The sequence below is a fragment of the Gymnogyps californianus genome, chromosome 2 (assembly GCF_018139145.2).
Source record: "Gymnogyps californianus isolate 813 chromosome 2, ASM1813914v2, whole genome shotgun sequence".
Classification (NCBI taxonomy): Eukaryota; Metazoa; Chordata; class Aves; order Accipitriformes; family Cathartidae; genus Gymnogyps; species Gymnogyps californianus.
The window spans coordinates 164,934,329-164,958,894 of record NC_059472.1 but is presented as its reverse complement, the minus strand read 5'-3'; the positions used below and the strand labels follow the sequence as shown (position 1 = coordinate 164,958,894).

The window sequence follows — 24,566 nt, the reverse complement described above, 5'->3', positions numbered from 1 at the left end:
AGTGAAGAAGATACAGAGAGTTCTTATTTTTAAATTCTTTATGCTTTTTGAGAATTTTTACTCTTCCTAAGCTAGCATAAATATATATATATTTTTTTTTTTTTACTTTCAAGACTGGGATGAATGCCGCTTTTAATAATCTCTTCTCTTTTTTTATTCTTTTTATTGTTTCTTTCTTCTCTTACTTCAGAACTGCTTCACTTCTAAACATTAAGATCTTCTAGAATCTGTAGAACTGCTTGAATACTGGTGATGGGTAAATGAAGATCAGCAAATAAACACAGGAATGTGGAAAATGCAACCACTTTTGCATGTATATATTTAAATGGAGCTGATTTAACTGCTGGGAGAGCTTGTAAAGTTATTTTGATGTTGTCTTTGGAAGTGCAAACTTTGGATGCTGTCTTTTTTTTTTTTTTTTTTTTCCTTTGGCTGTCTACAACAGCTAAAGAATCTATAAATGAAGGATGGGATGCTTGGATATTTTATAGAGTGATCTTGAGTGCCTTAAAGCCAGATTATGATATGTTCTTTGTGTTAATTCACTTTTTTGTAATTACAGAGCCTCCAGTTACGGTCACCCATCCTTTGGTGGGAGGATCAGTTTCAGAAGGGGAGGTGGCTCGCTTGGAGTGCAAATTATCAAGTGAAACTGAAGAGAGTGTGACATGGTTTAAAGGAAAAGAACAAATACAAGCTGGAGGGAGATATGAGATCCTCTCTGATGGAAAAAAGCAGATACTCATTATTCATGCATTTAAACCTGAAGATCAGGACACGTATACCTGCATGGTTTCTCCAGAAGTCAAATCTGTTGCCAGCTTGTGTCTTGAAGGTACAGAGAGTGCATTCCTGTGACGTTAAATCAGTTCTGTTTATGGACATCCAGGGGCATCTCCACAGCTTGGACTAGAATTCCTTTTTTTTTTTTTTTTAACAAGCTGTGATAACAATCCACAAAGAATTGTTATCTATCTTCCTGTTCGGTATTGCCCAGTATGTTTCTGAATCCCTAACAGCTTTGAGCTGCTCAGATAAGATTTTCCTGAGTCAAATATTTAAGGCGTGATACAGTTGTCTCTACATGGGTTTCTGGTGCCTTTTGAGATGCTTTAGGGTATTCTGCCTGGCCTTCAGCTGCCACTTTAGAAAGTGAGGGCTCTTTCATATGTTCTGCATGATATCTGCCAGCCGCCTGTCCTAGACATCCCAAATGGCTTTGGGTCATAGTGCTTAAGAAGCTGAATTGTGCCCCTACGGTGGGGTTCAGTGGCCCACACACAGGCATGTAGTGCCATTGAGGCACTTCAGGATATCACCCCTGGCCTCCATCTCCTTCTCCAGAGGGACCCAGAGCACTCGTAAGTCCTCTGTTGTATCTGAGAGCCACATGTGGATGTCCCAGACAGCCTGGAGCATCTCAAAAGGCACTGGGCACTATGCAGAAGCAAGTCAATGTGTCCCAGAGGGTGAGTCACAACCTTCAGACTTAGACATATCTAAACAGGCGGGTGTCTCCATGTGAGGTGGGAGTCTCAGCTCCCATTATAGCCAGTGGACATCTATTCAAGACTAGTGAAGTCCTGTCTAGCTGTAAAATAGGATGAGCCTGAATAGCTTTCCAGGCTCCACTGACAGTCTTAACTAGATATTCATCAACTGCAACATTTTAAAAGGGCAGAAATTTGTTTATTGTGTTCAAATGTGCGAGGAATAAAAAAAATTGTTGTTTGGCCATGTTTTAAGTGCATGCATAGAATCACAGGATAGTTGAGGTTGGAAAGGACTTCTGAAGATAGTGTAGTCCACCCCCCTGCTCAAAGCAGGGTCACCTAGAACAAGTTGCCCAGGACCATGTCCAGTTATATTAAATTCACATTTCATTCTCAACAGAATGCTTAGTTAAATGCCACTGATACTCTTCTGCCCAGGCTTTTGAATAACATTTCCATGTGCTTCTCAAAGCTTACTCACAGACTTGTCTTTTAACATCTTATCAATTTAATTCTCCTCAGTTCCCACAGTGACAATGCTAAAAGAGATTGCCAGGGAAGCACCCCCTGCAAGCCAACCAGAAGAGCTGGTGGATGGCCATGTCCAGCCCAGCTTGCCCCCTGAGGCTGCTCAGGAGGGAGATCTTCACCTCCTGTGGGAAGCCCTGGCCAAGAAACGCCGGATGAGCCGGGAGCCCACCTTGGATTCCATCAGCGAGGTGCCTGAAGAGGACGAGAAGCTTCAGAAGTTGAGGAAGGAGGAAGCGGAGATGTCTCACTATTACTCAGAGGAGTACTCCACCTGTGATGAGCTGGCTAGGACAGGAGAAGCAGATTTCTCTTTCACAAGCTCAGATGATGAGTCTAGAGCTGGGACTCCTTCGCTAGTAAACTACCTCAAGAAAGCTGGGAAGACAACTGTCAGTGTTACTAGCAAGGTTCAGTCCATCTCCACAGACAAATTATGGAAACAGTGGGAGAAATCCAGTGTGGAGACTGTTGTGGCTGCCCCAGCTGCTAAGCCAACGGAACCAGAAATACCAGATTTAGATGATCCTTCCATGAACAAGGCCGCTGTGAAGATCCAAGCTGCTTTCAAAGGCTACAAAGTCAGGAAAGAGATCAAGCAACAAGAGTGCCCAGTGTTTACTGAGACCTTCAAAGATTTCTCTGGTGAACCTGGAAGCACTCTCCACCTCGAGTGTGTAGCCCACAGCAAAACTGACATGAAAGTCCGTTGGCTGAAGGACGGGGAAGAGCTTTCAGACGGTCGCTACTATCACATAGACAATTACAGTGATGGGACCTGCTCTTTGATTATCACTGGCCTGGACAGGAAAGATGCGGGTAAATACACCTGTGAGGCATCCAATAAATTTGGCAAGGTTTCACACAGTGCTAAGGTGGTTATTGGCACTCAGGAACCTCAAGTTCTTCGTAAGGAGAAGCAGGATAAACAAAGCACTGACAGTGAGACAGAGAGCTCGTCTGGCAGTGAGCTGGATGATGCTTTCCGTAAAGCAGGAAGGAGACTTCATAGACTCTTCAGGGCCAAGATCTCAACAGAGATATCCGATGTGGAGGAAGAGCTCTTTGTCAGTGCAGATGAAGGGGACATAGAGGCGGTCGACCATCAGACGTATCGTGAGGATGACCAGTACATCTACATCAAGTTTGAAATCTTGTCTGAGGCAAAAACTGCTGCCACTCGATTCAGAGAGATGTTTGGTGCTCTGGGAATTCCCGTGGAGATTGACATTTTGGAACAAGGCCTTAAAAAAATTGAATTGCGTATTGGGAAAGCAACACCACCCACCCATGGGAAGTTTGCACCACCGGTAGCGAGGCCTCCACCACCTTTGCTGACTTCTGATACAGGTAGGTGAAGCAAACCTGTTTATTCTTTGGAAAAGACAGCTGGAGAAGGTCAGAATGTTATCTTTTCACTCACGAATAACTTCCAAAAAGCCTTTGTTTTTCATTTGGTGCAGATATTTTTCTGGAAACTTTGCACTTTTGCAAAAAAATTATGAGTTTTTTTTATTCTTTTTCATTTTGAGGGAGAGGAGGGAGGTTAGTGATGAAGGAGGGGGTTGCAAAGTATTGACTTATCTACAAAGCTGCTTTTCACAATAGAAATGTCCCCTACTACAATAATATGGCCATAAATACTATGATTATTCTACTTAAATAAATGAAACAGTTTTCAGAACAGTCCTGAGGGAGACAAGACATTTTGGCAAGGAGAGGAAGAGAAGCAATGCATAGTTTGCAGCTGTGGTATTGCAATGCTTATGGTGTTATGGAATATCTTCATAGTGTTTGTCAGGGAATTTCTTCTTGACTGTTTTCAAAGAGAAAAGATATCACTCTGCAATTAAAAAACCTAGAAACCAGAAGTCTTCAGGCACTGGGCAGCAGTGCTCTTAAAATACATCTTTTAACACAACCAAGTTTTTCCTTTCTTCTCTCCTAACTACCCTAACTTTAGCTCCCGTGTTCATGACTGAGCTCCAAAACCAAGAGGTACAAGATGGATATCCAGTCAGCTTTGACTGCATTGTCGTTGGCAAACCGCTCCCCACAGTTCGCTGGTTCAAGGATGGGAAAGCTATTGAAGAAAATGATCATTACATGATCAACGAGGACCAGGAAGGGTGCCATCAGCTGATCATCACAGCTGTGGTCCCCACTGACATGGGTGTTTACCGTTGCCTCGCTGAAAACAACATGGGAGTTGCTTCAACCAAGGCTGAGCTTCGAGTGGACTGTAAGTCTCAAAATCACTGTAGAAAAACCAAGGAAAGGGGTCCTGCTGAGAGGTGCATAATTTTTTTGTCAAGAAAAACACCATTTACATTAAAGAAAAATGTACGCATTGCCCACAAAATGTTTCACTTGCAAACCTCTTGGGTTCAGTTGGGTTTTGCCAACTCCAAGGCAAGGCTCAGAGCAAAGCTTTTCAGATAAACAGAGATGTTTTCCATACTCCAGGGATGTGGGGAATCCTGCTGCAGTAGCAGTGCGAAATCGACCTGCCAGTCACTCAAATTAGTAGGGTAGCTATGATTATAGTAAGAAAAATAGTTCAAAGCTCAGATTATAGAAAACACTTCCTTTTCTGTTTAACAGTGACCAGCACCGACTATGAGACAGCAGCAGATGCAACAGAGACATCTTCTTACTACAGTGCCAAAGAATATATTTCAAGGTAAAATATTGAACTCTAGCTCTTTCTAACTTCTGCCTTGACAAGATCAATATGTATATTTATGTCAAGCCTGTTTTTGCTATATCTAGCAGGGCCAGTTTAATGTCACAAAGGAACAGTCAGACCAGCTGAGATGCAATAACTGCAACAGCTGGACATTTATCATGTGCAAACTTGCTCTGGCTGCCTTCAGGGTAGCCTGGATATTTCTTCACGGTATCACTCCATTACTTTTAATGTCATATGGTGCTGAATCCGTTGTCGTGATGACAAAACCCAAAGACTGAATTAACCTAAAAGAGGTGATTCTGATTCCTAACTCTTTCCTGGCTTGCTGACTTTCTTCTTTCTAATTCTAATTGCTTCTTAGCCGAGAACAGGAGGAATCTACCACTGAGGAGGAGCAATTGCCCCAGATCTTCGATGAGCTTCATGATATTCATGTGGCACCTGGAGCATCACTGGCTAAATTTCACCTGAAGGTGAAAGGTGAGGGGAGCCCACAGCACTGTCAGTTGTTTCATGTTTGCTGTCAGGTTGAAGTGCTGGACAAGGTTTTCCGATGTGCTCTTCTGCAGCTGTGACCCCAGTCCGTGCATCTTGCACCACGTTTGCACAAACCAGCTAGAAGAATGTGTTCATGCTGATGAACGTTGACTTTTGCAGCAGACTCAGGCAGAAGTGTCTCATTCTGTGTCCATGTCTCCAGGCACAATTACAAACATACGCTTCTGAAAACTGAGTCCTGTAATTCTCTGAGCACATCAGTTTTGGAAGAGCAGTAAGGAATTAAAAAAGATAGTGAGGGTGTCCTTTATTCCTTTTAATAAATGAAACAGTCCTGGACTTGCCTCACTCTGTGAGGGGGTTGCTGCTACAACCTAAAAACTGCAAAAACATCCTGCTGGTGTTGAATGTCTGCGGTAGGGAGAGGTAGGGGTTCTCCTGTTTTCTCCGATTGCTGCCTATAAAAATAATAAGAACTGTTTTGGCTTCAACTTTTCTCTTTGTGTATGTTGCAAATCAGACCTAAGTGTTACCTTTCCAACCTGGAAAGCATTTGCACATGCAGCAAATATGGGGGGTGCCAGAAGCTGAAGAAACAGGAAAGAACTTTAACAGATAAATAGAATTGTGTGAATTTGCAGCCATTGCTAATTGGGTAAATCCTTGAAACAGCAGCCCTGGGCAGAGCTGAGGATTCCTTGGCTCCTGCTCAGAAGGATCTGCCTGTTTGGAGATGCTCCCAAATCGATGTTGCCAATGCATTCTGTTCTCCACGTCTGTAACTGCTCCTCGCAGGGTACCCGCAGCCTCGTCTCTATTGGTTCAAAAACGGACAGCCGTTAAAGGCCTCGGATCGCATCCTGAAGACCGATAAACAGGAATTCCACTCACTGGAAATTCGTGACATCACTAAGGCAGATGCTGGCCAGTACTCAATATTTGTCACCAACTCTGCTGGTTCTGCATATTCGTCGGCCAGGCTGGTAGTCAAAGGTAGGTATTGGCCTATTTTGGGCACCTGCTTTTCTCTGTTCCAGTGGCTCTTTCCATTTTACGTAGTTATTTTTTCTTGAGAAAGCCTACCAAGTTAAGTCAAGTGAGGTGGGGAATTCTATAGATAAAAGATGACATGCTTTAATCTTGGTTCACCTATAAATTTACTGGGTGTCCCAAAGATGAGACACATCACTTCTCTAGGGTCTGACTGTTGTCTCATAAACACACATTTTATGCCTGCCCAACTTCATTAGCTTTAATGGTTCATTTTATTAAAACCGAAGGCCTCTTATAAATCATACTAACATTTCTGTGTAATATCTTCTGCAAGGAGTAATCCCCTGGAATCACTTTTTTTTTTTTCTTCACTCATGGACAGAAAGGTGTTTGTATGTGTCATTTTGTTTGTTCTCCTTGTGTTACAGATCCTGATGAGAAAGAAGAGCCATCAGACACAGGTGAGAGAACCCACAGCAGGTGATAACAGAACCCCTAGGAATTTTTCAGTAGTCTAAACTCACACAGAAGGTGTCACCATGTTTCATCAATAATGTCATTTTCAGATTCCCATGAGCAGCTGATACCACCAAGATTCCTAGAAAGATTTACTAATAAAAAGGTGAAAAAAGGTGCCAGCATCACATTATCTGTAAAAGTTGAAGGTAAGTGGATGGATACCTTGCTTCTCTGCATAACACTTGAATTGCATAACTTCATGACACATTCTACACTCTCTCTGGCCCAAGTCATTGTAACCTCATCTGCTGTACCTGAAGTCTGGGACTCTACTCCCAACTTTGTAAGAAACTTTGTGTGCTTTACAGAAAAGCATCTTGCTCATCTTCACCTCCATTTTCCTGTATGTAAAACAGGGATAATAACACTTATTAGTCTTATGAAGATGTGTTGATTAACAATTTTGGTTTTACAAGAAGGTTTAATGTCCTTATGAGTGTGCTGTAGAAAGATTTATGTTCCTTTATTACATATTACAACTGTTATTGTTGGAAAAGTATCAGGAAATAGATCAAAATAGCATTTATTCACAGTATGGCTCATAATTGTAAGGAAGAAACACCGTTAGGAAAATTAAAGCTCATTGCATTGGTTTTCCTTTAGGACATCCACCACCAACTATTACTTGGCTGAAAGAAGAGTCTCGGGAAGACATCCTGTGGATCAAACCAGACACTCCTGGGTATAAACTTGCCAGTTCAAATATGCATCACAGTCTAATCCTGTTGGATGTTAAAAAGAAGTACAGTGGAGCTTATACGTGCATTGCTACCAACAAGGCTGGCCAGTCCATCTGCACCGCCACCCTGGAAGTTGCAGACGGTAAATCTTTGTTACAATACAAACACATTCTCTATCTTACCTTTTATACAGTGCCTAAGAGAAAAACAAGCATGACTGATAAGGAAACTAATCAAATCACACCTGAAAAAAATGCATTTTCCCAAGATTAGCCATGACTTTGCTTGCCTTGCAAATGATTGCACTCTTTACTTCTATAATGTTTTAGATTTCTCACCCTATTTTGGATTAACACCAGCATCTTTTCTGTATAAACAGAAGACCAGTCTAAGAAACAACCAAATTAAGCACAAAGGAAAAAGAAAGGAAGAAAGACAATGTAAAGTAACTAGAAAAAGTCACCATTTGAAAAATTATTATGAGTGTTTCAGTCTGCTAAGGTGTTTTGCATTGTAGAATTGCCTTAAGGCAGCTAGAGTTATTTGATTTGCCTTTTGCAGAGCTTTCCAGGGCCTCTCCTGGCACAATTCCTTCAGTAAGACGGGGGACAAGCAAATACAGGCTGGGAGTTAGGGGCAGCACTGTGAAGGACTCCATTTTTCTGGTATCCTTCCTTGCATCTCACATTTTGCTGTACATTTTTAAGCTACAGGAGCATAGCTTGAGCAATGTAGAGAAATGGGGCAACCGTACATCTACATGAACAGGGAGAGGAGCAAACTATTTGCATCATATGAGTGGGAGTACGTATCCCAGGTCAGCAGCTGCTAACAGGGCAGATACAGTATTCCAGTGTTCCCAGTAATCCATGTCTAGAAACTATACCTACATGAAATACATAAAAAGAACATTCTCTGCCTTCTGTCCTCTAATGATAAACCCTAATCTTTCAGTGAAAGAGGCTGAAGTTCTGACCCAGGAACGCGTGATGGTGTCGGAAGCCATCATGACCACACTGGGGTAAGTGGTTGGCCACCCAGGCTGAAGTGAAGCAGTGCAGGTACCACCCTGCAGAAGTTCCCATGAGTCACTTTTAAGCAATGTTCGCTTTGGACATCTTCGATTCATGTCTCAGCACCAGAGTTAAAATAGTTTGAGGTCCTAGGATGGAAAGTGCTATAAATACTCTAGTATCTGTGTCAGCCATTTATGCTTGATTATCGGGGAGGATAGGAACAAGGACAAAAAAAAGAAAGAAATTTGGGTAGGTCACATAAAACTCTTGCTACTTTTTCTTCTCCTAAGCAGAATGCAAAAAAAAATTCACAGGGTCAGGGTCTGACTGTTATTTGCCAACACTGAAATACACTGATGCTTCACAGAAAAAGATGTAGATGAAAAGGGTCTACTCACAAACTTCTTGTTTACAAATGCACCTGAAGAATAACCTCCTCAGTTTGCTATTCTTGGCTTGGATACTAGGCAGATACAGTCTGAAAAGCAGTATCCACCTGGACACACATTAGCTTCTAGAATATGTCTAGCCTAAAAGGCTTGACCAGTCTTCCTCTGCAGTGTGAAGAAAGCTGCAGTGTGAATTCAGCTATTCCACTGCAACCTCTCCCAAGGACGTGCCCAGGCTCTGTTAGGCATACTTAGTGATACATGGTTTATCATGTATCAAGTGGAGTGAGCTTCCTCCTGCTTCCCGTGTACTAGCAGAGAATTAGGGCAGATCAGCTTGTGCAATGAAAATGTATATCCTGCCTCCGAAAAGCACAGGAACGGCAGAGATCTTGACTTCAGGGTATTAGTGTTTTGGCAGAGCTGTAGTCTTGGGAAACACCACAAACACTCTTCATCAGATGCAAGCAAATGCTGGTAGTTCTTCACGTCTGTGAAGCCATTTTCACTCAGTGTTGACAATATAGTCTCCTGCCCCTTTCCTGCTGGCATGAATGAATTCGGTGCTGGTAAAAGTTGTTAGTGTAGCAAAGGTCTCTTTGGACCTCAAAACCACGGCAGTACCAGTAGTCAGCTCGCTTCCCCAACACACAGGCGTCCTGATGTGATGGGAGCAGATTTCTTGGCAGGACCACAGCATATGCATGTTCTCCAGTCCTTGGTTTCCTGATGAAACCACTGGGAATTGTTGAGCATGAGTTCACTGAAAACTGACTGAGACTACAGATCCCACTTGACATAATGTCTCCAACTGTAGTAGTTTTATTTCAGTGTCAGCTGGGAATAAAGTCCCAGTAGCACCAGGGAGATGGAGGCTACTCTGTTCTGCAACCCACTCCCTGAGTAGCCAGGTCTTCTCAAGCAACAATTTGAAATACAAGTCAGGAAGAATTCTCAGATGAGATTTGGCTCAAAGACTAAGACAGCCAAGTGTTTCTGTGCCCATATGAGCCAGGTGTCCCAATTCTCATTTCTTATATATACTCACCGTACTCTGGTGAGTATCGGCCACCAGCACCTGCAGTCCAAACCAGAGTCCTACCTTAGATACAAGGTGTGAGAAGGAGGGAGTGTTTCTCATTTAGCTCTCCTTACTACACATTTTATTTTAACTTTTAACTCTGCTTTACTCCTTCTTTTCAGAGCTATTCATCCCTCTGAAACAAGAGAAGGTAAGAGAAGCTATTTTCTCTCTCCTGCTCCTGCCCTTCACATCTACAGCTGAGATGATTGTCTATGTATTTCATGATTACCACTTCTGTCCTGTTTTCTTGAAACTGTGTGAAATGTTGGAACTTTCCAGGACTGGTCTCTGTTCAAGGGTGAATTATTTGGATGAAATATGAGCAAGCACAGTTTTAAAAACAGAGGAAGTGAAGAAACTTAGACCTTCCTTCCACAGAAGCTTTTGTTACTCAAAAAAGATGACTTTCCCATGACATTGCCTGCTTAATAGAAAATTCTCTCTTTTCCAGGAGACCTTGAAGCTGGTAGAGAAGGTGTACCCAAAAGCCCTATTTCATTAGCTGATGTTGGCTCAGAAGAGTTCTTCCAGAAACTCACCTCGCATATCTCAGAAATGGTATCTGCAAAAATAAGTCAGGGTAAGGAACCTGGCAAACACAATTTAATTAGTGTAGAAAAATACGGAATCCTTTTTTTAGGTATCATTTGGACTCTAAATATCAGTGAGATTTATGAAGCAAGTTTTGAGACAGTCATCCTACATAAGCATATGAACATTTATAAATGCTTAGGACTAAGAATTTTTAGTAAGAGTCTGTCCAAACTGCATGTCTTAGTCTACAGTTTTGAACTAGGAAAAAAGCTATTACAGTAAACTAAGATAGCTAGCATCCATTTTTATGCATAGAGTGTTTATTTAAATAAACAGGAGTAGATGTAAGCTTTAGAGTGGAGGGCAAGTTGTAAAACTGGAAGTGTATTTTGAACATCTTAGGTATTTCAAGTTCCTCAGATATTCATCACTCCTGAGTCTGAAAGCAATCCTGTTTTGAACACCTCCCGCATCTTCAAGTTTTAGCTCACAATGCGATTTTAAAATCAAGTCGAGGCTGAAAACTGTGTGCACAGCTGTGCAGTAATCCATTGTTGAATTAAATGAAAAATCCTGGTTTGTGTATCATATAGTGATTATCTTGTAGTAAAATTTTATCTTGAAGTAAAAATAGAGGCATTACCTCTCCCACAAATATTCTTGTAGTGCAGTGGCAATACATGCAGTAGGCATGCAACCTCATGTATTAAAACGTCCCAATTATTTAATTCTAAATATCAATAGGAGATCACACTAAATACTACAAATGCTTTTCCTAGGGAATATTTGTTTTTATGAAATTGAAAATTATTATAGATTTGGTTCATGTTCAAATTGGAGATCTTCATTTCACACTTTGCTGTTGCTCTGCTTTTTAGCTACACTTCGAGTGCCAGGTGCAGAAAGTGATGATGAATCAAAAACTCCCTCTGCATCTCCTCGCCATGGACGATCCAGACCGTCATCCATTGCTCAGGAGTCCTCCTCTGAATCTGAAGATGGGGATGCCAGAGGAGAGGTACGATATCTTTATGGACAAGTTTGACACAAGGAGAAAACTTTACTTAGAATGACTAATCTCCTATGGTTTAAGGATCCCCATCCCCTTTAGGGATGTACTTCACTTTAGTAGGTATATTTCGTAGTTAAATATTGGGTCTGTGATATAAAGCACAGAGAATCAAATTCTGATGCTCACTGTGTGATCTTGAACAAGTTGTTCAAGTCAACATGGTCAAAACATATCCATTATTTGGCACCTTCTGTTTCGTGGCTGAGCTTCAGAAAATCAGAGCCTGATTTTCTGTGGCCTTGGATAGAGTTGGTCAGAAGAATTTTGTTGAGAAGTTCTTCATGAGAAAAATGAGAATTTTGTGAAAATTAGAAATTTTTTAGGTGTTCATTTCAAACACTTCCTAAAAAAAAAAAACCAACTTTGGAAATGTTAACCTATTTTGACATTTTCAGGACCACTGTTTGTTTTGCCTTGGGTGAAAAATCCACTGTTTCATGGTGTAAATCCAAACCATCTCAGATAGATAGTTTTGAAAATATGGCCTGAGCCTCGTAGAGGCTATGGCCTAGAGGCTTAGTCTTCTACTGCAAAAAGCAAACAGTGATTCTCTTTGTCATACAAGGGCTGGAGAATAAAACCTTAAACACAGATAAGCACTTATGTTCTGCTGGTGTTACTGTGTTCTATTTTCAGAGCACAAAATAACTGTCGTTTCATGCCTGCAGATCTTTGACGTCTACATGGTCACAGCTGACTACGTTCCTGCTGCTCCTGACAGGGAGACCATCACTCTGAAGGAAGGCCAATATGTGGAAGTCCTTGATTCAGCTCATCCTCTGAAGTGGCTGGTCAGGACTAAACCCACAAAATCTAGCCCCTCACGACAGGGTTGGGTATCTCCAGCTTATCTGGACAAGAAATTAAAGGTGACTGATCATGCTGTGTTTTTTTTCATGTAAAATTACTCGCTCCAGTTGCAGTTTAGAGCCATTCCTTTTGCAAGGAGTGATGGATGAGGAGGTTGTTGAAGGGGTCTGTAACATGATTGGGCTTTTTCATGTTCCGATTAGACAACGTTTCTGTATGTGTGCAGGGGTGCCTGGGTTTGAAAGACCTAATCATCCTCCAGCAAAAAAGAAATTTCACACTGGTTTAGGAATTGTTGAAAGGGACTGTGAACACGTGAGGGATATTCCTCAGTGTGCATTGATAAAAGCACTGTTAACTTAAAAGAATGTTTCTTTCTTCTTGTATTTTAGTTGTCACCAGAGTGGGGAACAACAGAAGCTCCTGAGTTCCCCGGAGAGTTTGTTTCTGAAGACGAATATAAAAGGAAGCTAAGGTGAGCTTGTGTCATTTGATATTTGCACCTTTGAGTTTTCCTGCCTTTTGAACTAACATGAATGTTGGCACCTAGGTCCCTCCTGTCAGAGTCACTGTTTTTGTTCTGCTGAGTCCTGCCACCTCCCCTTTCCCAGAACCAAGCAAACTCTTGAGTCTCTCAGACTTGTATTTTTTTATCTTTGATTGATTTTTGCCGTTGATTTCAGCCCAGGAAAATTCCAGGCAATCTGAATCATATTGGGTGACTTGAAAGGAAAGGTTTACATGATGTATTTTTGGAAGATCTCCGATTTCACAAAAATCCTAAACTTCAGTACTTTGGGGTGCTCTATATCTGAGGACGATGTCTAAAGAGGGAGTGAAAGCACTCTCAGAAAAACAGCTACAGCCTTGTGTTACTCCCTTGCAGTGCAGCATGCTACTGAGTGTGCTGTCATAGAGATATTTGCTTTCTTGATTGCGTAAAGTGGCATTGAAGTTGCTACTGTCTACATAGATCCTTTTGTTGCTCATGCTCTGTTTTGTCTGCCCTAACAGTAGATGTCTGTAGGTGTCACTCCATGAGCAGTTCCTGACCTAAGTTCCTCTTATTGTCAGAGGGGATCTAGTCAACACACTCCAGGGAGTCTGTTCCTCTGATCAAATATCTCTCTTTTAGAGCCTAAAACTCTCTCAGCATGTCAAGGATAATTGTGATGATTGTTCTGTGCTTTCTTTTTACCTATTTGTTTTCCCTGCAGCGTTCTTATTCAAGAACTGTTGATCTCAGAGGAGGATTACATTCAAGATCTACAGTTCCTCCGGACTCATCATCTTAAGTACACTGAGACCTGTTCCAATGTTCCAGGAGCTGTCGCTAGTCAGAAATCCACCATCTTCAGAAATATTGATGATATTGCTTGCTTCCATTCCAGGTGGGTATTCCCATGTGCCTTCATTTGAGACCAAAGAGTGGCTTACATACCTGGTGCCAGAGCCACAGTAACTACTATTATTACCGTGAAGGATGTGGAGCACTGGCAGTGCTGAGGTGCAAGGGAATTGATGGTCCTTTTGGGATGAGAGATGATGGCATAGCTTAAGTCAGAGCGCAGGGTTGGGACTCCCGTAATACCGTTTAGAGCTTCAAGGCTTCATATGTCCAGCTTATTTCTTACACTTTTAAGCAAATTTAATTGAGAAACAGTGAATTATTATGAAAAGGCAGCATGGTCTTACAGGCACTTCAGTGGTGTCTTCATAGAGACACACATTCATCTAAAACTGATGCCAGCGTCCATGCGTCCAGAACACACTCAGCTGTAGCAGGCTGCCCAGGTACAACACCGTGGTACAACGCCTCTGCCTACTCCAAGAAAGGATTTACTGCAGATCTGCTGTTCACAGAGTGACTTCGCAAGGTCCAGGCTGAAATACTTTTACTTGCCAGGGAGAGGTGGTGTTGTACAACGTCTTATGTGCTTTAGGCTTTCCATTGCTAAGGGGCCTCCTTTTACACCTTGATGCCCTTGCTCTCATCGGGAGTGATCGTTCTCATGGGAAGGCCCTGCCAACAGCATGAGAATCACCCTTTCTTCCCCGTTTTCCTACCCTGTGGTCCTAACTTTTGGTTTGCCTTAAGGGGGGCGTCAATAATATGCACGCACAAAGCTCAACAACCAGTGAGCGTGCAGCATCTTCCCCGCTCAACGCGTGCTCCGATCAGTGCTAGCAGCATTGTAAGCAGGAGCAACCGATAAGGAGTTTGAGCAGGCTGCAATGAAAAATTTAGAGTTACTCTGGGGAAATCGTTATGGGGGCACCGCTTCTGCAATGGGGAGGATGTTTATGTGGGACATCTGGCACTTTTCCTGGCTGGGCCACGAGAACAGATTTCCCTTTTCTTTCCTCCCTCTCTCTCTTCTCCCTCTCCTTTGGTTTTTCCCCAAAGTAACTTCAACTGCTAGAGCTGATGTATGTCATCAGCTACCGACACTGCTAAAAATCTTTGTCTGTGTGAACCTGTCTCAACATCCTTTGTGAAACGGAGAGAGGATCTCTATCGGCACTCATGTGGATGGCTCATTGATCCTTAAACTGAAGCATAAGAATCTGGGGAGGGGTTAACTTCCCAACTTGAGCTAAGCCCTTGAAAATAAACCCTACCTTCCTTGCAGGGCATTTCTTACATTCAAGCTAAGAGGGACAGCATCATGCTGGATGAAGAGGCATTGAGAAGTTTAATGCTAACATGGCAACATCCCTCATTTCCTCCAGTCATTTCCTTTAACGTGTGTTAACCTGAAATCGCCTGATTTAAAGGTCTGGCTGCTGGGGCTGTGTTCTAGCCTCATTCCATCACCTTCTCCTCAGATGTCCTTTTTCCTTTGTCTCCACAGCGTCTTCCTCCGAGGCTTGCAGAAATGTGACACTGACGATGACGTGGCCATGTGCTTTATCAAGCACGAAGCAGAGTTTAATAAGTACATCCAGTACCTTGTGGGGAGGGTACAGGCTGAGTCGATTGTTGTCAGCAAAGCTGTCCAGGATTTCTACAAGGTAAAACAGTAGCCAAAGTACCTGCTGAACATGCATCCTATAACCCACTGCATCAAGAAATGTAGTTATTAATCACAAATGTGATCCTGAAAAGGATTATTAAATATTTTTGTGGGAAATAATTGCTAAATATAATAATTTTGTATTTACTGTCTAGCTCTTCCTGGTCAGTACAGTCAATACAGGAACATATTTACATATGCTTATGCATTTATGAATATTATAAAGACTATACAGATATGAATGTGTCTGTGATTATGTAATTGTAACTGAGGGATGTTTTAAAGGCCACAATATTGTAAGACCAAGCAAACTCACATAAAACATAAGTACAGACAGGCAAATCCTGTTTCTCTGCCCTAGCTGCTCAGGATTGAAGTTCACTAGTGAAAACGCACACACAACGCTCCAGATCCATAAGCACATGTGTGTTCATGGATCCCTTGAGCAGCAGCATGGCCCCTCTGTCCATCCGATACCCATGCCCAGATCCTGAGCGCTTTTACCCTCTCCATGAGCCTCCTACTCACCAGCTAGTCCAGCTTGGTGCTCACTAGAAAACGAATGCATGTGTTCACGCTTACCCCACGTTCACGGATCCCTCCAATTATCAAGTACAAGCTCTCAGCCTCCCTAATGTCCATACCTGGATCCTGGGTCTCCTACTTGCAGCTAGTCCAGCCTGAAGTTCGCTGGTGAATTGCACACAGTTGCACCCACGTGCACCAGGTCAGTGGAAAGGATAAGCATCCAGCTCAGTAGCTGATGTCCTAGCACACGGACCCCATGTCCCGTGCTTCCCACTGCCGGTGCTGAGACCGTCGCTCGCACTGCAAACACACGGACCACTCTCGACCAAGGCCTGGCACCAGTTGGTGGCACTGAGTTCACTCCCTCCTGCCCTCCCACCCCCCGAAAGTGCTGATCTTTCCTTTGACACCATCTGGTTCTGCAAGGTTTGGATCACATTTCCCCAGCGTCGGTCCTGCACTGGAAAAGCAGACAAATTCAGCATTTCAGGCATCTTGCAGTCTAAAACAATAAGGAGCTGGTAAAAGATGGGGGAGAGTCACAGATGTCCAAAACACGGGGTAGTAAGGTCTGGTAGAGCTATCCAATTTTGGCTGAGTTGAGTCTATGAACCAGCATCATATGAGCATTTTCCAGGGAGTAATCTTTTCTATTGTTCTTTATAACAACGTTCCTCATTCTTCAATGTATTTTTTCAGAGATACACAGATGAAATTTTAACTAATGAAGATCCTTCACAGCCACTTATCCCACCACTGCAGCACTACCTGGAAAAACCCATAAACAGGATCCAGCAGTATCAGACTATAATCAAGGTGAAGAGCTGTTGTTACACACTTCTATCTGATGATAGATTTATGTTCTGCTTTGTGCAGCTTGTGTAGAAGACGACTTTATTTTTATTTCATATTTCTTGGCTTTCTTCTGATGCAACTACAATTGAAAGCTGCTTGAGGAAGTAAGACAGTAATCCTCACCAGTGATGGTGCTCTCTAAATAGTTTTGTAAATGTAAATCCAGGTAGAGGTTCACAGTCTCCAACCCCACAAAGTTCAGTAAGCTTCATCTGAATGATCTTTAAATATATGCATATACATATATAAAAATTATATGATTTTATACATATATATATGAATACCTGTATGTATATATCCAAGACAAATATGAATTTGCTTCACACTCAGCAATAGGTATGTTATAAAAACAAGCAACTTCCAATGTGTAAGATATTAACCTACCAGTTTCTCCCTTGTGTTTCATACTGACATTATAGTAAGATGAAATTTTTGTTTCCTTAAAAGCTTTGCCCCATTCTACCATCCTGAAATGTTTCATCTTTCAAGCTTTCATCTGTCCTACTATCTCACGCTCTAGCCCAGACCAGAAATGAAAGTTTCAAAGTAGCATTTTTTTTTAATGGTATTTTTCATGGGAAATAGCACTAGGATAGTCAGAAAGAAGACCGACAAAATATTTCTGTATTCTAGTATTGCAGAAGTGAGCAGTTTGAATAGTTCGAAGAAGGTTCAAATTAAGTTTCTGATTTTGAATACCTGCCTGCACACAAACACCACCATTTTAAAGGATCTCTTGGAAGAGAGAGTGAGCATGCCTTCATTACTAAGAGAGAGGAACAGGAACAAATGTGGAAGAAAAGGATAACTGCCATTTCATATTTTTTCCATCCTCTCTTGTTTTTAATCTAATAACAGCTCTTAGTTTAGCCCCGCCAGATGAATTGCTTGCCTCATGGTATCATCAGGATAAGCACAAGAGAAATGCAATGAATACATTTAGGATTGCTTTGGGATTTTTAGTTTTCAGTCACTGAAGTATATCTGGTATTTGCTTCAACTTTGTCTTTGTTTAATGTAAATTGATGTAAGGAAAAGCCAGACTGGCTAGTCAGTGAGGCTGCAGAATGGGTAGGAAAGAGGAGACTTTAGTAGCTAAGCAGCACATGGTGAAAGAATGGGATAGAAGTTGCTCAAGATGAAAGAGCTGGAATAGATACTGAGAAACTCTTCGGCTATCAAGGAAATGTATTTTTTTCTTCTGACTGCCCAGTAACGTTTTCTTCATTCATCTACAGGAACTAATCCGAAACAAAGCAAGAAATAGCCAAAACTGCACTTTGCTGGAGCAGGCTTATGCCATTGTGTCTGCACTCACCCGAAGAGCAGAAAACAACCTCCATGTCTCACTCATTGAGAACTATCCAGGGACCTTGGAAAGCCTTGGTGAACCCATCCGACAGGTAACTGGAATTTCTCGGTCAGTGTTAGTGCTATGCATGCCTTCACTAGTTTCTAAGTAGCCTTAGGTCCTACAAGAAGCTCCTTTAGAAATCATATCTGAAAGACACAGTATTTGCTTATTGCCTTTCTTACTGTTCAGAGGGATGGGTCTCCTGGCTTGATGAAGGTTTGAAGCACCAGAGCATAGATGCTTATGGAACAATTTACACATAATGCAGTTATTTGCTTTTCCAACCTGCTCATCAAACAGGAACAGATTTGTTCTGGGCCCCCACATGATTTTAAAGCATTTTATTTTTTCCTCCTCCTCTTATTATTGCAAGTTACATGGGCCAAGTCCTCCTATTGCTGGCAACAGTGGGTTTTCATGTTGATTCCTCAAGTCTTAGAAGCTCACTGGGCCTTTTCAATCACATGTTTTCATTTGACATAGTTCTTTCAAAGAGCCTAGTTTGCTGGGATGTCCGTACAAGGTAGCATAGTATACGTTGCATACGCTCTGTGTGAAAACATTAGATCAATTTATGGATGTTCTCCCACAGCTGTTCATATATCTTCAAAAGACCTGTGTCCTTCTCCAGGTCTCTTTCATGAAACAGATGTGTGTTTTAGGAGCACAGAGGAAAGGTGACCCAGCTGTTGGGACACTAGTCTAGGGCTTTCAACACCCTTACTCAAATTCCTGTTTCTTTATAGAGTTACTGTGTCATACTGGGTGAGCCACTTACTCTGCCTCTTTGTATCCTATGTCTTGCATAGGAATCACACTGTATTGCTGAGTGGAGTTGTAAGGCTAAATTACAGTGATAGTGAGACACTTTGGTGGGGATTCCTCTATCCACATTTAGACGTCACACGCCAAGAGCGCTTACTTCTCCCTAATGATGCCAGGGTGAGCTCATGTCACTAACTGAGCTGTGTATGTCTGAAGGTATGTGAAATGAATGTCCTGCTCTGGTGAGGAGACCAAGTGAGCGTACAAAGTGTCCACATAACACACAGGATATCATTTTCCGTTATCGTTAGTACTGGTGGAGTATGCCTGCTTGACATGAGCTCTGTATTTTTCTGGCAACAAAGAATACCATTTAAAGGTCAAAGTAATGACAACCGCTGTGTGCACCCCTGTTGGTGCTGTCAGTCTGATGCATCACCTTTAGCATGAGAAACAATCTGCTGTGCTGTGATAAAACAGAGATGCATAAGATGATGATGATGTAACAGTAAACATTTGTTATCTGTTCACTGAAAAACGATGGTGAGACATCATCATGGTAATTATTCCGGAATTATCATTATGTGCTCTTCCTTCTTTTTCCTATCATCAGGGCCACTTCATTGTGTGGGAAGGAGCTCCAGGAGCTAGAATGGCGTGGAAAGGACACAAAAGACATGTCTTCCTCTTCAAAAATTATATTGTGATCTGCAAACCGAAGCGAGACACAAAGACAGACACCTACAGTTACATCTTCAAGAACATCATGAAGGTCTGATCATTATATCCTCACCTAGAGCATTTCTCTGCCATTGAGAACTTCACGTTTATATCCAGCTTCTGGTTATCTAAATGGGACATTTCACTAATCCTTTTGAGCTATTCCTTTGTTTCTGAAAGTCTTTGAAGCACAAGTAGAATCTATGTCTATCCCAAAATCTCTCTGTTAAACCTGTCAGAAACCATCAGAAGCATGGGTGGATTTTTACCGTGCAGCAATGAGATTACATGTACAAGTGTTTATTCATCTCTGTTACTTCATTAAGTTAACTGCATAAGTACGTGATATTGATGTGAATTTTGCAGTCTATAGTATTTGCTAGCATTTGTAGATATTTGGGTTTGGCAGCCTGTAATGTTGGTAGTAAATTGGAGGAAATGCTGTTTTAGTCATATCCTACACTCCCAGTGGTGTTCTCTGCTGGCTATGTCCTTTCCTGACACCAATTCCTGTTTAGAAATGAAAAATTCAGAGGACTTGACCAGCTCATCTTCAGACATTCAGGGCTCAGGTTAAAACTGCAAGAAACTGCAGAAAGAGTTTTCCCAAGGCAGTAGATGCTCAACTCCAGTAAAAACTAACCAACCAAACAAAAAGCCCATGGAGTTCTTGACCACGCCCAGTCAGGGCCTTCTGAAAATCCTTATCTCTGTCCTCATTGACATTCATAGGCAGATTTTATTTTCCAAGGAAAAAAAAAGGGATGCTTTGTCCAGAGAGTGCCTGCTCTGTAATTTCTTTTCACGTAGTCCCTAATTGAGCTGTTCCTGAGCCCAAAAGCACTGCTCTGTAAGGGCAGCGTGTCCCACCCTTGGGATACCCTTTAATGCTGAATGTTATTTTCCTGAAATGTGATAATTACTCCCAGGAAAATGTCTGTTTGGTAACTAGAAAGTCAAGTATACCAGGGAAAGGATTGCAAAATGACCCTGGCTACTGTTCAGCCAAAGCCACATTGCATTGCTCATGCAATCTGAAAAATCTTTAAAAGCAGTGTAAATCATCCCTTTTGCTGTTGGAGCATCTAATATAGCTTTAATGGGAATGGTGCAACTCATGTCCACTGAGGAAGGTACACACTGGCAGCAGGAGACTTGCTGGCATTTAATAGTTGTTTCCATTTCAAACCTTGATTGAAGATGGTTCTGGTTCACAAAAGCTAGGTCCAGATCTGAACTGTCCTAAACTCTGGGATTTCAGTTGTGGGAAAGGTTCTGGCTGAAATTCAGCCCTAAGAACACAGGATGTGTGTTGACTTTCTTGTCCTTCTGTCACGCAGCTGAACAACATAGATGTGAACGACCTTGTGGAAGGCGATGACCGGGCGTTTGAGATCTGGCATGAACGGGAAGACTTGGTCCGCAAGTACCTCCTTCAGGCACGTACAGTGAATATCAAGAACTCCTGGGTGAAGGAGATCTGTGGCATACAGCAGCGGATCAGCGAGCCTGTCTGGAGTGAGTATGGCCCGAGATAGCCCAAACCTCCTAGTTTTTTCTTGGGTGGTCTCCCTGATTCAGGAAGGAGATTAGCAAAAGAGGGAGAGAAACGGTTTAGGGTCATCTGCCACCTCTTAAACTGAACTAGAGTTGGAGGTTTTCCTTTAATCACATCACAGACTGCTGTAAATAACTCACATGACTTGACAGCAAGCAGTAAGCTTTAACTGGAATGGTTATAGCAGTGTTACGTCCTCCACCTGAGCTGGGGAAGGCACCTTCATAGGGATGGGACAGTGGTGTTTGAATCTCTCCATTTACCATCAAGGGAGCCAAGACTGTATATCACTGAAGTGATTAAGTTTACATGACAGAGGTCCCACAAGACCTGTATAGCTTTTTAGGCAATAGCAGAGCAGATGAGTAACTTTCTAATTACTCTTCAACGCCCGTAACCCAAGTGTGGAAAACACAGGCTGATGAGCTGAGAAGAGCTAGCTATCCCTGGCCGTTTCAACTGATGTGGGTTGCCTTTGATGGAGGATCAGAGTCAGAGACTGAAGTGGTTGCTCCGTTCCCTGTCTTCATACTCATACATTTTTGTCAATAAGCAGGGGATGTTGTTTTCCAGCAAAATAGCCCAGAAAACGTGCGTCACTGGAGAAGAGAAACACATTATTGAAACTCCTAAAACACAAATTGCAGAGCTGGCACTAGACATGCATTTGATTGACAGGATTGCAGAAGGGTAGATGACCACAGAATTTGGTGACCAAGGCCCTGGCCCACTGCATGAAGAGCATCAGACTCCAGTGGGAAAAGTAGTCTCAGGACCTGACCCAGAGTCCTACTGATACCAGTATAAAGCCCCCTGTGACTTTGCTGGTTACCAAATCCTCCACTCAACTCCTGGCTTACATTGCTGTATCTGGGCACATGGCTTTGCTTTGGATTTTTATCTTGTCATTCAGGCTGCTTCATCCTCACTGTCATTTGAGATTCCACCAATTTTCTATCCACAAAATTTATCAGCAGGGATATTAGATCTTTATCGTCCAGGTGTAAGCTAGAAATGGTATCCTTTACAGCATAAGGAAATTCGGCATCTTAAAATGCCAGAACAGAGCTGGTTTTAGTGTATATACACTGAAAACAAGTCTGGGCATTTTGTTTTTCTGCTTTTAGTGAGGTGTTCTAATGAGGAAGACTATCAGAATAATTTTGCATAGTTTCATATGGTAGTAATAAGTTAAAATAACAGTCCCTTAACAAAGCATAGATTTTATTGTATGGAGACCAACAGAATACTAGTTTGGATATCAAGGGTGCATTTTAATTGGGGAATTATCTTAACTGTGACAGCTGTGTGGTGTCTGAATAATGGATGTGCTTATTAAAATCATGGCCTAAAATACTTCCCGATCAGCAAAAAATCCCATTTTTTTATGGCCCACCTTTACAGCCAACAACAGACATTTGACAGAATGAATTTAGTCTCAGGTAAGCGAGGACAGCAGGTCACCTGGAAAGTCATTAGCTGCTAAAATTGCCTGTTCAGCTTTCCATTCTGAACCTCACAGATCTGCAAAAATTATACCTATTCTTATCTTACTTTGCAGCAGCCATCCTATGGACAGAGCCCCCCTCCTCCAGACTAACATGCTTATTCTGATGTTTCAGTACCTCCAGACTTCGAGGAAGAACTGGCAGATTGTACAGCTGAGCTGGGAGAGACAGTCAAACTGGCTTGCAAAGTTACGGGAGCTCCCAAGCCATCTGTCAGCTGGTACAAAGGTATGAGCAGCAAGTCATGAAATGCATCCTCTAAATTTGTTCTCCGTCTATATTGCTTTGTGCTAAATGGTTAGCAGATAATCTAAAAGGTGACCACCTAGAGATACCCAAGTCTAGTCTTAAAGTTAGCTACTAAGCAATCCAAGTAACGTAGATCTTCCTATGAGCTAATATACCCTTCTTTATCAGGTTTGCCTATTAGCCCGTATGAAGCCACATCTTGTGGCAGTTAGACAATTTCTAGTAAATGAACACCTTGTTTGAACTAGGTCAGGTTTTTTCATGTCATAGCACAGGCAGCTGTGCGGACATACTCTTTTCCCCAGCATTACTGTATTGCAGAGGAAACAGTTTTGCTGTAAGTTCACGCCTTGTAAAGGTCTGTTCTGCATGTTTACAGTCACTCTGGAGGTGTTCCTTTGGCTAGCGAACCAGAAGTATAACTGCACAGCACATACTCTGGGAGAATTTCACTTTTGAATGAGGATTGATGATGTATGAGGTCCCCCAACAGTGCTTTGCCCAGAGGATGTTTTGTAGAGAGCTGGACGAAGATGAAGAGCTCGTTCCTCAACTACCAACATCAGCTGCAAAAAAGCAAATACAGCTCTCAGTCTTCTCAAGCCGAAAAGCTGGATGAAATTCCCAAGGAGAAAACACAGTTGATACTAAGCTATTTAATTTTTTTTTTTCCCTTTGTCTTCAAGATGGAAAGCCTGTGGAGGTGGATCCCCATCACATTATAATAGAAGATCCCGACGGTTCCTGCACCTTGATCTTGGACAACCTAACAGGTGTTGACTCAGGACAGTACATGTGCTTTGCTTCCAGTCCTGCTGGAAATGCCAGTACCTTAGGAAAGATCCTTGTTCAAGGTAAAGTTCTGCACAGATGCATTGTTTTAAAGGGCTCTGCTACGTAATACCTTAAACATGAATATTAAAGACATTCCAAAAGTTCTGTATAACATCTACTGGATAATACTTTAAAAAAAATTATTTGATGTACAGGTGCAGTCAATTATTCTTAGCTCAAAAACCTTGGTCTTTAGTGTCTTGTGTGCAGACATCATGAGAATTATCTGGTCAGGGACACATCCTTCGTATCTGGTCATATTTTCAGCTACTAGCTACATTTATCTTTGCTTTGCAGTGCCACCACGGTTTGTGAACAAGGTTAGAAATGCTTATTTTGTTGAGGGTGAAGATGCTCAGTTTACCTGTACTATCGAAGGAGCACCTAGGCCTCAAATCAGGTCAGTTCTTCAAGTCACACTGGAACAAATCCTGTTTTCCTATTTTGCGTTCTGAGAAGAATCTCCTGCCCTTTCTTTCAAGGTTATGACCCTTCTTCTCTGTGTCTTCCACCTTAACCCTATCCCAATGCTGGCTCTTCCTGATCCCAACATTCCTGAGATTCTCAGCGACTTATTCTAGCTAGCATCTGAAAAGAAATACCTACAGATAATCCCTGACATAGGACTGTGTCAGATCTAATGCCCTGACAACATTTTATCATTCCTTTACCCTCCCTGCCTTACACCTGAATTGATTTTATCAGCAACCAGTCTAGGGTATTCAGACAAAAAACTCAGCATATCTTCTCATGATTTGAAGCCCTTTTCCCTGCATTGACTCATGAGATTTCTTGAGAAGAATCTCATAAAGCTGTGCAGTTTAGAATCCGTGTGTGATCTACCCACCTGTAGACCTGTCTTCCAGGATC

The 24,566-nt window shown here is 42.1% G+C and overlaps 1 protein-coding gene across 1 annotated transcript in view; it reads left to right on the top strand.

Annotated features, from left to right (window-relative positions):
- Positions 1-24,566, top strand: part of OBSCN (obscurin, cytoskeletal calmodulin and titin-interacting RhoGEF) — a 190,277-nt gene that overhangs the window by 117,870 nt on the left and 47,841 nt on the right. The window contains exons 52-78 of the mRNA XM_050890946.1: positions 605-804; positions 1,453-1,469; positions 2,050-2,413; positions 2,474-2,923; positions 2,969-3,371; positions 3,985-4,263; positions 4,626-4,704; positions 5,075-5,193; positions 6,007-6,204; positions 6,633-6,665; positions 6,771-6,869; positions 7,327-7,545; positions 8,787-8,807; positions 10,036-10,100; positions 10,325-10,472; positions 11,305-11,444; positions 12,167-12,367; positions 12,701-12,783; positions 13,526-13,699; positions 15,164-15,323; positions 16,553-16,669; positions 17,947-18,111; positions 19,441-19,599; positions 20,888-21,065; positions 22,728-22,841; positions 23,549-23,716; positions 23,994-24,096. Of these exons, the coding sequence (XP_050746903.1) occupies positions 605-804; positions 1,453-1,469; positions 2,050-2,413; positions 2,474-2,923; positions 2,969-3,371; positions 3,985-4,263; positions 4,626-4,704; positions 5,075-5,193; positions 6,007-6,204; positions 6,633-6,665; positions 6,771-6,869; positions 7,327-7,545; positions 8,787-8,807; positions 10,036-10,100; positions 10,325-10,472; positions 11,305-11,444; positions 12,167-12,367; positions 12,701-12,783; positions 13,526-13,699; positions 15,164-15,323; positions 16,553-16,669; positions 17,947-18,111; positions 19,441-19,599; positions 20,888-21,065; positions 22,728-22,841; positions 23,549-23,716; positions 23,994-24,096 (4,456 nt within the window). The remainder of the gene's footprint in view (positions 1-604; positions 805-1,452; positions 1,470-2,049; positions 2,414-2,473; positions 2,924-2,968; positions 3,372-3,984; positions 4,264-4,625; positions 4,705-5,074; positions 5,194-6,006; positions 6,205-6,632; positions 6,666-6,770; positions 6,870-7,326; positions 7,546-8,786; positions 8,808-10,035; positions 10,101-10,324; positions 10,473-11,304; positions 11,445-12,166; positions 12,368-12,700; positions 12,784-13,525; positions 13,700-15,163; positions 15,324-16,552; positions 16,670-17,946; positions 18,112-19,440; positions 19,600-20,887; positions 21,066-22,727; positions 22,842-23,548; positions 23,717-23,993; positions 24,097-24,566) is intronic.